Below are 16,350 nucleotides of genomic sequence, written 5' to 3'. Positions count from 1 at the left end.
GGCCTGAGCCCAGATCTCCCCTCACCCAGCCTGGTGTTCGCTTCATTACACGTTATTTTCAAGTTTTAATCCTGTTCATAGACAGCAAGTCAGGAAATCAGACCTAATAGAACTGTATCATATATATAGTTAAAGCTTCAGGAATTCAGTGACACATGGTCCAAAAGAAAGAGAAAGAAATCCTAACTAGGGAGGCTGGTGATCCTCCTGTCCCCACACTCAGCGAGCCTGTATCCTGGATGATGTCCCCAGGGGCCTAGTTCCCTCTGGCCTCTGGTACTGTGAGCGCTTTGGTGCCGAGTAAGCCTACTCTTGGAAGATAAGTATTTTCATTACCTCAGAAGGCATCGTGATGACTTCAACCAGAGAAACAGTCATCAGTTTTAATGCTGGAGGAAAAACTGCCTCAGTTGGGCTTTTGAGAGGTGGTTTGTCTTTATATTCCATGGGTGATTGTCAAGGGTGATTCTGATTTTACGTTATTTTCACCTTAAGTGGTAAGTTTATTATAACCTAACCCTTTCGAAAGATGAGACTTTACTATATCATTATTGTCATTACATCCACTTTGTAGATGACAAAACTGAGGCCTGGAGAGAAAATCGATATGAAAGTGTTCTGCAAACTGCCAACCACCCCATGCGTGTAATCATCACAGCTAGGAGTTCCTACCACACGTCGGCCCGCTGCTCCCCACATCTCCGTGCCTGGAAAGATTTGGGGAGCACAGCCGGCTCTCAGGAAAGCACGACTTGCAGAAGTGAACCATCCTTCTGTGCCTTGTTCACGAGGAGTCTTGAACAACCGCAGGCAGCCTGATAAAAAGTGCTCTTCTCAGATGCTCAGCAAACAGAGCATTAACAGAGGGTCATTACATTGCTCTGCAGAGCGGATGCGGACGGGTCAGGAGAAAGGCAGGCAGAATTGGTAAGCTGAGCAGAAGGCAAGTTCAAACCTTTCCAGGGACCAAAAAACAGCTGCAAACACATCCCCTTAGCTGGGGAATTAGGGCTGAGCCCCCAGGTAACAGAATAGTTGCTCTATTAATAGTAATAATTACAGTTATAATCCCCTACATTCTGAAGACAGCAAAACAAAGTCTATAAAAGCACTTGCTTTGGAGTCAGAAACACCTAGGCTTGTGTCATGGTTCTACACTCACTAGCTGTGCGACCTTAGGTGAATTACACTGTTCTTCCAAGCCGTGGTTCCTCGATTGTAAAAGGCAGGATATTAACAGTATCTAACATAAAGGTTATTGCGAGAAGTAAAGCTCTTAGCAGTGTTTGGTATTTAGGAAGCACTTAAAATCATAGCTACCATGATTAGTTATTATTTCGATAGCACTTTGCAATTTACAAAGCATTTTTTACATATATCATCCCATTTCTTCCTCACAATCACACTAGAATAAAGGCAGGCATCACCAACCTATTGTAATACTTTACCTTATGGGTCCCAGACTCCAAGAGTCCTTCTCAACACTGTGCTCCAAGTGGCCCTTACCAGTTAACCAGTGTTGGCCAGAGGACAGGACCCATCTACCACGTCTGCCTTAAGCTGGAAGAGTGAATTCCCAAGTACACCTGGTAGGTTGACTGCTTCAGGCTCTCTTGCTGCTCGCAAAGGTTCCCCAAGCAGGAGGAAGTGGAGAAGCAGAAAGTGACAGATGGTTGGCCTCTCCTCTGGTACTGGCCTCCCCTCATCCACAACTGTTAGGGCCTTCTGTTCCAGGTCTCAGAGTCACAGAATCTAGACGCTGAGTGGGAGGTTAGATGCTACCTCCTCTGATGGGCCACTGGACCCAGTAACCCTTTCTTTGTTATGGCACATGGATGGTCCCTGAGCCTGGCTTGGGTGCTTAGAGAATGGGAAGCTCTCTTCCTCCATACAGGTGACTCCAGTTATTAGAAAATTCCTTCTGGGCTCCCAAAATTCTTTGGGCTCCTTCCTGGCCCCCAAGGAAAGTCTCTGACTGGACTATGATCCTGGCCTCCTCGACCTGCCATCATGGAACCTCTGAAATCCTTTCCTCTTCTCCATTTCTCCTGGGGTGTAAGCCACAAAGGACTCTCTCAAAGTCCCTGAGCAGTTCCGCCACCTCCCACCTCCCCTACCCCCATCCTACTCTCACTCTGGCATCCTTGTTCTTAAATAACGATCTCTTACTCGTACAGTGCCCCAGGCAGGATTCATAAGCTGTAACCACAATGGCACAAAGGATGGTTTCCTCAGAATACACCACTCTGCTATGAAAGTAGCCTCTCCTGCAGAAATGAATCCAAACCCTCAGGCAAACCTTCCCCGACCTCCCTGACTAGATCACAGTCCCTGAGTGTGCCCCTGTAGCATCCTTATGGCTCCTTTGTGATTTCACATTCATTCAGGTGCTTATTTCATTACTGCCTACCTCTCCTTAAACTGTGAGGTCCATGAGGGTAGGAGATAGCAATTTTTGTTGACCAAATGAATGAGGAGACATCTTTTATCTTTTCTAGATGAAAGAAGGTCATCCATGATTAAGCATGTCTAATATAGTCACAAGGATATAATACCATAAGGGGTTCTGAGGATTAACTTTATCCTCTGACTAAATGGCTTCAGGTCAACTTAACGGGCTATGAAAACTAAAGAGAGCTGGCTCACCTGATCCTAAAACGATCTGTAAAAGATGCAACCAACTTTGAACTCTGTCACCTTTTTCCTCCTTTCATTTTGTGAAATACAATTCATATTTTATAGCAAGATGAGAAAAATTTAAACATAAAAAGGCTTCTCTGCCCTTTGGCCTCCCCTCACTGTGTATTGTGTATCTGCACTGTGCATTGTGTATCTTCATTGTGCATCGACCAAACCTCCCCCATCTGCAGGAATACCTGCTCAACCATAAAGAGCAACATTCTCCTACCATCAACAAGACAACTCCTTAAAAGATAACATTCCGGGCTTCCCTGGTGGCGCAGTGGTTGGGAGTCTGCCTGCTAATGCAGGGGACACGGGTTCGAGCCCTGGTCTGGGAGGATCCCACATGCCGCGGAGCAGCTAGGTCCGTGAGCCACAACTACTGAGCCTGCGCGTCTGGAGCCTATGCTCCGCAACAAGAGAGGCCGCGATAGTGAGAGGCCCGCGCACCGCGATGAAGAGTGGCCCCCGCTTGCCACAACTAGAGAAAGCCCTCGCACAGAAACGAAGACCCAACACAGCAAAAATAAATTAATTAATTAATAAACTCCTACCCCCAACATCAAAAAAAAAAAAAAAAAAAAAAAGATAACATTCCTTCCTGATTTTGTACAGGGGTCACACAACCCACCAGGATGACGCTTAGATCTAGATTATGTAAACTGTCAATAACACATCATTTGATACACAGCCCTCTGTCTCAGAAACGTTATATAACGGTGCCTTGATTTCTAACTGGCAGAACAGTTCTCAGAGCTTTCTGAGATGCTCTTCCCGGTTATAATCCTCAAATTTGGCTCGAAAAAAATTTTCCAATTCTTTCTTAGATTGACTGATTAATTTTTCGTCAACAATTTTCAAGTTGTTTCCTTTCTGGATTCCTACCCTTTAGGTTGTGGCAGACATTGGTGTTTATCCCCCATCAGCTGTTCTCTTTTTCTTCCACAGTACCAGAAATTCAGCTGGTAATATGACTTCTCAGAATAAAGATGATATTTCCCAGACATCCTTGCAGCTAGGTGTGGCCCAACTGGGTTCTATCCAAAGAGATGTGGGTGCGGGTGTTGTGTGGCAGTCCACGGAACATACCTGAAGACATCACTGGTGTGCACCCTTTCCTTCTTTACTCCTTCTATCTTGCTGTCTAGAATGCAAATGCCACCATATTGGATCACGAGATGGAGGTCCATGGCCTAGGGATGGTGAAGCTCCTTGTGGGAAGAAGCCTAGGTTCCTGAGGATTTTATGAAGCAGAACTGTCATACCAGCCCTGGGATGCAAACCTCCAGACTTTTAAGTGAGAGAAAAATAAACTTCTTTTGTGTTTAAGCCATTCAAATCTAATCTCAGCTGATACAAGCTTCTTTTCTTGAGGGCTGAAATCCTGAGAAGCAACTTGGGTGTGGTGGAGAGGACCCTGAAGGAGGATCCAGAAGATCCAGGTTTCAAACTCCTGTCTCTGCATTTATGAACAGTGAGCAGCAGACAGGTCCCCTGTCTTTCTAGGTCCCATTTTTTGACTGCAGAATGGAGGTCAAACAATGTCTGTCCATGACATGATTATCTACATTAAAAAATCCTAAGGAATCTACAAAAGCACTAGTAGAACTGGTGAGTTCAGCAATGTCACAGGATACAAAGTTGTCACATGAAAATCAATTGTATTTCTAAATATCAGCAACGAAATGTTGGAAATGGAAATAAAAATATCATTTACAATGGCATCAAAAATTCTAAATACTGAAGGGATAAATTTAACGAAACTATGCAAGACCTAGTCACTGAAAACTACAAAACACTGCTGAGAGAAATCAAGGATCTAAATAAACAGAGACATATATCATGTTTATGGATCAGAAGACCTGATATTGTTAAGATGTCAATCTTCTCAAAATTGATCTAGAGACTCAATGCAATCTTTATAAAACTAACATGCAAGGGATCTAGAAGAATATGCCAAAACAATTTAGAAAAAGAGGAACGAAGTTGGAGAACTTAATACGTCCTAATTGCAAGGCCTGCTCAAGGGCTACAGTGACCAAGAGAGTGTGCTACTAGAGCAAGGGAAGACATGTGATCAATGGGAATGGGGTGGAGAGTCCAGGTATATAATCAGCTGATTATGAGCAAAGGTGCTAAGGAAATGCAATGGGGAAAGGATGCTCTTATCAACAAATGGTGTCAAAAAATTAGGTATCACGTGCCAAAAAATAAACCTCAACCCTTATACCTCACGGCATACACAAAAATTAACTCAAAATGGGTAACAGACCTACACGTAAGAGCCAAACTATAATATTTGTAGAAGAAAATATGTGAGCAAATTTTAGTGGCCTAAGTTTAGGCAAAGGTTTCTCAAATAGGACACAAAAAGTGTAAAATATGGGTAGGTTGGAATCCATTGCCATTAAAAGCCTTTGTTCTTCAAAGGGCAAGCCATGGGCTGGGAGAATATATTTGCAAAACAGGCATTTGATAAAGGACTTATATTCAGAATACATAAAGGACTCTTACAGCTCAACATCATTAGTTATTAGGGAAATGCAAGTCAAAACCACAAGGAGATATCACTTTACACCTACCAGGAGAGCCATAATTAAAAAAATGGAAAATAACAAGTGTTGGTAAAGAAACTGGAACCCTCATGCATTGCTAGTGGAAATGTAAAATGGTGCAGCCTCTGTGGAAGAGTTTTGTGGTTTCTCAAAAGTTTAAACGAAGTATCATATGACCTAGCAATTCCACTCCTAGGTATGTATCTGAAAGAACTGAAAGCAGGGACTCAAACAGATATTTGTTATGCCAACATTCACAACAGCATTGTTCATAACAATCAAAAGGTAGAAATAACTCGTGTCGCTCAACAGATAAAAGGATTAAACAAAATGCGGCACATACATACAATGGAATAGTTATTATTCAGCCAGAAAAAGAATAACATTTTGAAATATGCTATAACAAGGAGGGACATCAAAAATATTATGCTGAGTGAAATAAGCCAGACATAGAAGGACACATATGATTCCACTTATATGAGGTGCCAACTAAAAATTGGCACTTGCCATCTGCCTCTACAAAGATGAAGTCCCTAGCCACTGCAGCCACTGACCTTCAACACGCCCTGAAAGCGATTCAGGGTGGAGATCAGGAGTGAGGCACTTGGTTCTCTGGGAAAAAATGGCAGAATAGGTCTTCAGGTAGATATTTTCAGGAGAAGACTTTACGAGCCTAATTCTTGCATCTCCTTGTATCTAGAATAGCACTAAAATAATTAATGGAGACATCTGCTTCTCGTGACCAGCGCTACCTTCTGCAAACGTGTGTGCTTGATTGCATGTACCCCCCTTCACCCAAATCACATATATACTGACTCCCCCCACCCCCACCCCGCCAACCTCTTTGGAGCAGTTTCTCGGAGCAACCTGAAATGCTATCTCCCAGGCTATAGTCCTTATTTTACCCCAGATAAAACTTAACTCACAACTCTCACGCTGTGGTTTTTTTTTTTTTTAGTCAACAGAGAGACCTAGAATAGGCAAACTCACAGAGACAGAAAGCAGAAGAGAGGTAATGGTGGGGGGTGGGAAGGGGGAGTTATTGTGTAAATGGAGTCATTGTTGGGGATGATAAAAAAGTTTTGGGCGTAGTTGTAATGGTTACACAGCTCTGTGAATCTACTTAATGCCCCTGAATTGTACCCTTCTGAACGGTTAAAATGATAAATATTATGTTATGTATTAACACAATAAAAAAAATTATACCTCCCTCCTCCCTGCACCCCTGCCCTGCCTCACCCACAAAAAGTAATCCTTCCAATTTTCAAACCTTACATATTCTAATGCTCTCTTGGAGATACATTAGATGTATATTAACATATTAAAGGCTCTGTGAAGTCTCACAAAAAGGAAAGCTGCCTCACTGTTTAATCCAATATTTCACAAATTTATCTGATGAGAAGTTCCCACCACCACCCCCTTCAGCTAGAGAATGATTAATATCCTCGGGAACCCATGGACCTTAGTTTGCAATGCTTTGCTACTAATGACAGGGTTTATGAGGGAGAACACAACAGGGTTCCTCCCCTGTGCAATCAGTTTTCTGGGTTTTTCTTTAAAGCACATAGACATGGAACAACTACAAAAGATTTCAAGTTGACATACTGATTTGGAGGGAAGGAAATAAAGTTTATGATAATATCAGATTCTCCTAAAAGAAAGCTTCAGTCAAGTGCGGAAGCATCTGCCATCCATCCATTTACTCATCTAACCATTCATTCATCTATTCATCTAATGATCATTTCTTGTGCAACTACTATTTGTTGGCCTTGGGTTAGGTGCTTCAGGAAGTAACATAAAAGAAATGTTTTTTGTCTACATCAAAGGCCAAATTTGACACCATTTCATTCTAAAAATTGCTACTGGAACCTGGGAAAAGAATTATTCTCCCAAAATAATTGTTCTGGGAACAGTTCTGCAGAGAGCACTGGGGCTGGGCATTGAAGGATGAGTATAATGTGGGCTGGTGAAAGTACCACAGAAGCAAAGGTGATCAGGTTGCCCAGAATGTTTCCTCTTTTGCCTTCTACTCACACAGAAGACTGCATACTGTTTTAGATGCCTGGCTTCTTATAACTCTGGTTAATGGACCACTGTACATTTTCCAGATGGTTTCTCACACATAAATTTCTCCAAAAACCTTTGCTTAGCTTGAGAAACAATGGAGTTGAAGTCGGGAGGGGGTTCTTGTTCTTTTCGTCTAGAGAATTTAATAAGATTTCTCAGGATGCCTGTGGTAGACAGATTGAAAGAGTGGCCCCAATCCTCCAGCCCTCCCTGTGTCCATACCCTTTGCAGTGGGATCCTCTGGCTCCTCCCACCGAGAGATGGAGTCTGTTTCCCCAGCTTCTGAATCTGGGCAGGCTCGGTGACTTGCTGTGGACAAAAGGAGGAGGCAGAAGTGACAGCGTGCCAGTTTTGAGCCCAAGCCTCTAAGACCTGCACTCTTCCACCCTCGTGTTTGTTCATCTGTCTCCTCAAAGGGAACAAGCCCAGGCTAGTATATGCTAGAAGGAGGGGAGGGGCAGGTGGAAGAGGAACCATGTGAAGAACAACCGAGGTTATACCGGACTAGCTGACAGCCAGCCAACCCCCAAAGATATGAGAGCCCAGCAAGGCCAGCAGAGCCACCCAGCCACCACGGCTGGTCCGAGATGCATGAGACAGCCCAGCCGTGACCACAGAAGCTGCCCAACTGACCTGTTGACCTGTACGCAATAACACATGATTGCTGTCTGAAGCCCCTGAGCTTCGGGGTCGTTTGTCATGTAGTATTGTTTGTGGTCATAGAGCGATAAAATGACTTTAGAGAGGATTCAGAAGATTCAGTTCAGTTCTGTGTTTGCATCCAAGGCACCAAACAGAAATATAACTTGCAATCCTGCCACCCTGCCTTATTTTTAAAAGATCCCAATTATACCTGTCTTACAACGCTCAGTTCAAATACCACATCCTCAAGAAACCCTAATTCTACCCCCTTCCACTTACACAATAATCTTCCCTCCCACTGACCTCTCACTGTGCCCACTCTACCCTTCTCCCTTTGGAAGTTAGCCCTTAAGGTCTCAAATTACAGCCATTTGCATACACGTCATTCCTCTCTACTGGGTCCTAAACCAGTGCTTTCAAACTATCTGTGATGAAGAACCGCTTCGTTTTAATTTCTAATTCATCGCGAAGCAAACCATCTGTGGCAGGCAGGATTCTAAGAATGCCTTCCAATCACCCTCATCCTCTTACACTCCCCTCCCCTTTGAGTGTGGGTAGAACCTGGGAACGTGATGAGATATTACTCTACTGATTATGTTATGTGGCAAAAGGAGATTATTCAGCTTGACATAATCTAGCCACACAAAAAAGAAGAGTTTTCTCCATCTGGCAGTACAAGAAGTCAAAGTGACTCAAAGAGTGAGAAGAATTTGATGTGACATTGCTGGCTTTGAAGATCCAGGGGCCATGTGTGTGGTTTCTAGGAGCAGAGAGCAATCCCTGGCTGACAGCCAGCAAGGAAATGGGGACCCCAACCTACAACCACAAGGAAGTGAATCTGCCAACAAGCCGAATGAGCCTGGCAGTGGATTCTTCCTCAGAGCCTCCAGACAAGAGCCCAGACTGGCGACACCCTGATTTCAGCCTTGTTAGACCCTGAGTAGAGAACCCGGTTGAGTAAACTTGGAGTCATGACCTATAAAACTTTGAGCCAAAGAATGTGCATTGCTTTAATACAGTAAGCTTTAATAAAACAAGTTTGTGTTCATTGTTACACAGCAACAGAAAACAAATACATCCCCATATAAAGTGGCTGATTATATTTTCCAAAAGTGGCTGCAACAAAACCTTATGTCCCACATGTTCTTCTAGAACCTTTCCACAAGCGCATTACGAGATGGGATCTAGATCCCCTCCCTCTGAAGTCCGGTAGAACTTTGTGAATCCTTCAAGCAATGTGACTTCTGAGACTAGATCATAACAAGGTCATGCACTTCCACCCAGCTCCCTTAGGACACTGGCCAGTGGAACCCAGCCATGCTGCTCAGAAGAAGCATCCTCGTGGAAAGGTGACCAAGGCAGCAGCCTGCCAGCTCTATGAGTGAGCCATGTTGGAGGTGGACCCATGGGCCCCGGTGCAGCCACCCTGCAGGCACTGTGTGGAGAAGAGGTGACCTGAGCTGTCCACCCCTGCTCAAACTGTAGATCTGTGAGCAAATAAGTAACAGTTGTTGTTTTAATCTACTAAGGGTTGGGGTGGTTTGTAAAGCAGCAATAGTAGCTTGAATGAGTACGCAGCTGGCGCCTGTAACTCACCACGAGTTTGACAACACGTGAACTGATCCATATCTATTCAACAAAGCATGTCCACTGAGCACGCACTTGGCTGTCGTGGCAAAGTCCAACTGCCATAAAAGTTTCTAAATGCTTGTCTTCAATTTCTGTGTTTATTCCACTGTGTACTGGCGCCATTCTGCAGTCTACACTTGGGGAGGCCTGGCTGTAAAAGATCTCTGGGCCACACCCATTCTTATTCTTTTCTACATCCTCCCAAATGCCTGGTAAAATTCCTGGAAATAGCAGGAATTCGGTAAAGGTTTATGGACTGAATAGAACATTCAAAGAAAGCCAAGGCTGGAAGCTCAACTCACTCATTTTATAGATGGTAATGTGGTGGTCCAGAGAGATGAAGGGATATACTCAGGGTCATGGGATGAAAAAGTGGCAGAGCCACAGAATTCCTGAAACCTTCTAGTGTAGGCTTTGCCAACTCAACTGCCTGCAGGTGAAGAGGGGTGGCCAAGTGTAAGATAATACAGAGGATGGAGGCTGGTGAAAAGTTGCCAAGTGATGGTCAGTGAAAACAGATGCTCAGTTTGTAAAAGAGTCTGGAAAATTCAAATTTCTGGAGACTATTTCTTGATTTTTAACATACTATCTGGATAAACAAATATGTTTGCACGCTAGATTTGGTCCAGCGGGCCACCAACTTGCAATTCCTGAGCACCTCTAATTTATAAGTAAGGAAACTGAGGTCCTGAGAGGTTAAAGATTTAACTAAGAATATACGGGAAGAGATAGCAAGGCCATTTTCTGACTTGTCTAGGAACTTGGTGATGATGATGATTAGAATTACCAACAATTATTGAACAACTACCATGTGCACGGCACTATGGCAGGCACTTAGACCTACGATCTCATTTAATCCTTTTGACAGTCCTAGAAAGTAGGCACAAGTATTCCCCCTTTCTACAGATTCAACAAGAGACTCAGAGAAGCTAAGTAGTTAGCCAAAATCATAGTGTAAACAAGCAGTGGGTCTACATTCTTAACCACACTTTTACAAGGTGAATGAGTCTTCTCCCACCTCATACCATTTCACCGTCCCCTTAGCATCTGGCCTATCAAAGCCCCAGGTTCAGATTTACCTAGAAGAGCTGCAAAATCCACCTGTTAACATTTCTCTATCATTTCAACCCATCTAAGGGTGACCTGTTTGCTGTCCCCCAGAGTCTGAGCGACACTCAGCCGGTGCACAGCTCAGCCTTCCCAGGTGCTGACTCCCCAGAGGGGTAGGGGGCATATGCAGCTATGCAGTGAAGCAGCAGCTTGTACCTCAGGGCTAGGACACCCCAGCTTCTTTGCTAAACAGAAGGGAAGCATAGGATTGGGGAGGTGGGAGGGGCCTGAGAGAAATCATTAAGATCTGTTATTCCCAAACTGCATTCAATGGATCCCTTAGAGATGCAGCAAACAGGAGCTGGGGGCGGGGGACCCTGGGCAAGAAGGGATCAGATTTCTTCTTCAACCTACATTCATTAGGCTTCCAAGTAAGATTATATGACAAGTGTTCTACTGCTAAAATACAAGTTTGAAAACCAGTGATCTAAGCCAACCCTTCATTGCATTTTTAAAAGACAAACCCTATAATTTGATTTGCAATTATAAAAATAATAAAGGCACATGGTGAAAGATTCAAAAACTCAAAAGGGTATACAATGAAAAATAAAAATCTCTTCCCACTTCCAACCCCTAGACCCACTCCCTAGAGAATAGCACTATTAATCATTTACTGAGTATTCCTTCCAGAATTTTTTTTTGAATTTTATATATTTTTTTATACAGCAGGTTCTTATTAGTCATCCATTTTTTACACATCAGTGTATACATGTCAATCCCAATCACCCAATTCATCCCACCACCATCCCCACCCCCCCGCCGCTTTCCCCCCTTGGTGTCCATACGTTTGTTCTCTACATCTGTGTCTCTATTTCTGCCCTGCAAACCGGTTCATCTGTACTGTTTTTCCAGGTTCCACATATATGCGATAATATACGATATTTGTTTTTCTCTTTGACTTACTTCACTCTGTATGACAGTCTATAGATTCATCCACGTCTCTAAACATGAGCCAATTTCATTCCTTTTTATGGCTGAGTAATATTCCATTGTATATATGGACCACATCTTCTTTATCTGTTCATCTGTTGATGGGCATTTAGGTTACTTCCATGGCCTGGCTATAGTAAATAGCACAGCAATGAACATTGTGGTGCATGTGTCTTCTTTTGTGTGTGTGTGTGTGTGTGTGTGTGTCTTCTTCAATTATGGTTTTCTCTGGGTATATGCCCAGTAGTGGGATTGCTGGGTCATAGGGTAATTCTATTTTTAGTTTTTTAAGGAACCTCCATACTGTTCTCCATAGTGGCTGTATCAGTTTACATTCCCACCAGCAGTGCAGGAGGGTTCCCTTTTCTCCACACCCTCTCCAGCATTTGTTGTTTGTAGATATTCTGATGATGCCCATTCTAACTGGTGTGAGGTGATACCACATTGTAGTTTTGATTTGCATTTCTCTAATAATTAGTGATGTTGAGTAGCTTTTCATGTGCTTCTTGGCCATCTACAGGTCCTCTTTGGAGAAATGTCTATTGAGGTCTTCTGCCCATTTGTTGATTGGGTTGTTTAATATCGAGCTGCATGAGCTGTTTATATATTTTGGAGATTAATCCTTTGCCCATTGATTCGTTTCCAAATATTTTTTCCCATTCTGAGGGTTGTCTTTTCAGCTTGCCTGTAGTTTCCCTTGATTTGCAGAAGCTTTGAAGTTTTATTAGGTCCCATGTGTTTATTTTTGTTTTCATTTCCATTACTCTAGGAGGTGGATCAGAAAAGATCTTGCTGTGATTTATGTCAAAGAGTGTCCTGCCTATGTTTTCCTCTAAGAGTTTTATAGTGTCCAGTCTTACATTTAGGTCTCTAATCCATTTTAAGTTTATTTTTGTGTATGGTGTTAGGGAGTGTTCCAATTTCATTCTTTTACATGTAGCTGTCCAGTTTTCCCATCACCACTTATTGAAGAGACTGTCTTTTCTCCATTGTATATCCTTGCCTCCTTTGTCATAGATTAGTTGACCATAGGTGTGTGGGTTTATCTCTGGGTTTTCTATCCTGTTCTACTGATCTATATTTCTGTTTTTCTGCCAGTACCATACTGTCTTGATTACTGTAGCTTTGTAGTATAATCTGAAGTCAGAGAGTCTGATTCCTCCAGCTCCGTTTATTTCCCTCTAGACTGCTTTGGCTATTCAGGGTCTTTTGTGTCTCCATACAAATTTTAAGATTTTCTGTTCTAGTTATGTAAAAAATGCCATTGATAATTTGATAGAGATTGCATTGAATCTGTAGATTGCTTTGGGTAGTACAGTCATTTTCACAACACTGATTCTTCCAATCCAGGAACATGGTATATCTCTCCATCTGTTGGTATCATCTTTAATTTCTTTCAACAGTGTCTTATAGTTTTCTGCATATAGGTCTTTTGTCTCCCTAGGTAGGTTTATTCCTAGGTATTTTATTCTTTTTGTTGCAACGGCAAATGGGAGTGTTTCCTTAATTTCTCTTTCAGATTTTTCATCATTAGTGTATAGGAATGCAAGAGATTTCTGTGCATTAGTTTTGTATCCTGCTACTTTACCAAATTAATTGATTAGCTCTAGAAGTTTTCTGGTGGCATCTTTAGGATTCTCTATGTATAGTATCATGTCATCTGCAAACAGTGACAGTTTTACTTCTTCTTTCCAATCTGTATTCCTTTTATTTCTTTTTCTTCTCTGGTTGCTATGGCTAGGACTTCCAAAACTATGTTGAATAACAGTGGCGAGAGTGGACATCCTTGTCTTGCTCCTGATCTTAGAGGAAATGCTTTCAGTTTTTCATTCATTCATCATTGAGAATGATGTTTGCAGTGGGTTTGTCATATATGGCCTTTATTACGTTGAGGTAGGTTCCCTCTATGCCCATTTTCTGGAGAGTTTTTTTTTTTTTATCATAAATGGGTGTTGAATTTTGTCAAAAGCTTTTTTCTGCATCTGTTGAGATGATCATATGGTTTTTATTCTTTAACTTGTTAATATGGTGTATCACACTGATTGATTTGCGTATATCGAAGAATCCTTGCATCCCTGGGATAAATCCCACTTGATCATGCTGTATGATCCTTTTAATGTGTTGTTGGATTCTGTTTGCTAGTATTTTGTTGAGGATTTTTGCATCTATATTCATCAGTGATATTGGTCTGTAATTTTCTTGTTTTGTAGTATCTTTGTCTGGTTTTGGCATCAGAGTGAGGGTGGCCTCATAGAGTGAGTTTGGGAGTGTTCCTTCCTCTGCAATTTTTTGGAAGAGTTTGATAAGGATGGGTGTTAGCTCTTCTCTGAATGTTTGATAGAATTCACCTGTGAAGCCATCTGGTCCTGGATTTTTGTTTGTTGGAAGATTTTTTAATCACAGTTTCAATTTCATTAGTTGAGATTTGTCTGTTCATATTTTCTATTTCTTCTTGGTTCAGTCTTGGAAGGTTATACCTTTCTAAGAATTTGTCCATTTCTTCCAGGTTGTCCATTTTATTGGCATAGAGTTGCTTGTAGTAGTCTCTTAGGATGCTTTGTATTTCTGCGGTGTTTGTTGTAACTTCTCCTTTTTCATTTCTAATTTTACTGATATGAGTCCTCGCCCTCTTTTTCTTGATGAGTCTGGCTAATGGTTTATCAATTTTGTTTATCTTCTCAAAGAACCAGCTTTTAGTTTTATTGATCTTTGCTATTGTTTTCTTTGTTTCTATTTCATTTATTTCTGCTCCAATCTTTATGATTTCTTTCCTTCTGCTAACTTTGGGTTTTGTTTTTGTTTTTGTTTTTTTGTGGTACACGGGCCTCTCACTGTTGTGGCCTCTCCCATTGCTCCAGATGTGCAGGCCCAGCGGCCATGGCTCACGGGCCCAGCCGCTCCGCAGCATGTGGGATCTTCCCGGACCGGGGCACGAACCCATGTCCCCTGCATCGGCAGGCGGACTCCCAACCACTGCGCCACCAGGGAAGCCCTAACTTTGGGTTTTGTTTATTCTTCTTTCTCTAGTTCCTTTAGGTGTAAGGTTAGATTGTGTATTTGAGATTTTTCTTGTTTCTTCAGGTAGGCCTGTATAGCTATAAACTTCCCTCTTAGAACTGCTTTTGCTGCATCCCATAGGTTTTGGATCGTCATGTTTTCATTGTTATTTGTCTCTAGGTATTTTTTGATTTCCTCTTTGATTTCTTCAGCGATCTCTTGGTTATTTCATAACGTGTTGTTCAGCCTCCTTGTGTTTGTGTTTTTTATGTTTTTTTCCCTGTAACTGATTTCAAATCTCATAGCATTGTGGTCAGAAAAGATGCTTGGTATGACTTCAATTTTCTTAAATTTACTGAGGCTTGATTTGTGACCCAAGATGTGATCTATCCTGGAGAATGTTCTGTGCGCACTTGAGAAGAAAGTGTAATCTGCTGTTTTGGTATGGAATGTCCTATAAATATCAATTAAATCTATCTGGTCTATCGTGTCATTTATAGCTTGTGTATCCTTGTCAATTTTCTGTTTGGATGATCTGTCCACTGGTGCAAGTGAGGTGTTAAGGTCCCCCACTGTTATTTTGTTACTGTTGATTTCCTCTTTTATAGCTGTTAGCAGTTGCCTTATGTATTGAGGTGCTCCTATGTTGGGTGCATATATATTTATAATTGTTATATCTTCTTCTTGGATTGATCCCTTGATCATTATGTAGTGTCCTTCCTTGTCTCTTGTAACATTCTTTATTTTAAAGTCTCTTTTATCTGATATGAGTATTGCTACTCCAGCTTTCTTTTGGTTTCCATTTGCATGGAATATCTTTTTCCATCCCCTCACTTTAGGTCTGAATATGTCCCTAGGCCTGAAGTGGATCTCTTGTAGACATCATATATATGGGTCTTGTTTGTATCCATTCAGCAAGCCTGTGTCTTTTGGTTGGAGCATTTAATCCATTCACATTTAAGGTAATTATCAATATGTACGTTCCTATGACCATTTTCTTAATTGTTTTGGGCTTGTTTTTGTAGGTCCTTTTCTTCTCTTGTGTTTCCCACTTAGAGAAGTTCCTTTAGCATTTGTTGTAAAGCTGGTTTGGTGGTGCTGAATTCTCTTAGCTTTTGCTTGTCTGTAAAGCTTTTGATTTCTCCATCGAATCTGAATGAGATCCTTGATGGGTAGAGTAATTTTGGTTGTAGGGTCTTCCCTTTCATCACTTTAAGTATATCATGCCACTCCTTTCTGGCTTATAGAGTTTCTGCTGAGAAATCAGCTGTTAACCTTATGGGAGTTCCCTTGTATATTATTTGTCATTTTTCCCTTGCTGCTTTCAATAATTCTTCTTTGTCTTTAATTTTTGCCAATTTGATTACTATGTGTCTCGGCATGTTTCTCCTTGGGTTTACCCTGTATGGGACTCTCTGTGGTTCCTGGACTTGGGTGGCTATTTCCTTTCCCATGTTAGGGAAGTTTTCAACTATAATCTCTTCAAATATTTTTTTCAGTTCCTTTCTCTCTCTCTTCTCCTTCTGGGACCCCTATAATGCGAATGTTGTTGCGTTTAATGTTGTCTCAGAGGTCTCTTAGGCTGTCTTCATTTCTTTTCATTCTTTCTTCTTTACTCTGTTCCGCAGCAGTGAATTCCACCATTCTGTCTTCCGGGTCACTTATCCGTTCTTCTGCCTCAGTTATTCTGCTATTGATTCCTTCTAGTGTAGTTTTCATTTCTGTTATTGTGTTGTTC

At 41.9% G+C, this 16,350-nt stretch overlaps 1 protein-coding gene across 3 annotated transcripts in view; it reads right to left on the bottom strand.

Moving 5' to 3' along the window:
• GALNT10 (polypeptide N-acetylgalactosaminyltransferase 10) overlaps positions 1-16,350 on the bottom strand; it is a 225,299-nt gene that overhangs the window by 121,560 nt on the left and 87,389 nt on the right. The window contains exon 1 of one of the 3 annotated variants that reach the window (XM_029216103.1): positions 7,527-7,781. The exons of the other annotated variants lie outside the window; for them this stretch is intronic. Within the exon in view, the coding sequence (XP_029071936.1) occupies positions 7,527-7,781 (255 nt within the window). Of the gene's footprint in view, positions 1-7,526; positions 7,782-16,350 lie in introns of those variants that run through there. 3 annotated transcript variants of the gene reach the window in all.

The sequence above is a fragment of the Monodon monoceros genome, unplaced genomic scaffold, assembly GCF_005190385.1.
Source record: "Monodon monoceros isolate NGI ecotype Baffin Bay Population unplaced genomic scaffold, NGI_Narwhal_1 Super_Scaffold_12, whole genome shotgun sequence".
NCBI classification, from domain to species: Eukaryota; Metazoa; Chordata; class Mammalia; order Artiodactyla; family Monodontidae; genus Monodon; species Monodon monoceros.
The sequence above is the reverse complement of the archived record's forward strand: the minus strand, read 5'-3'. Positions and strand labels throughout refer to the sequence as shown.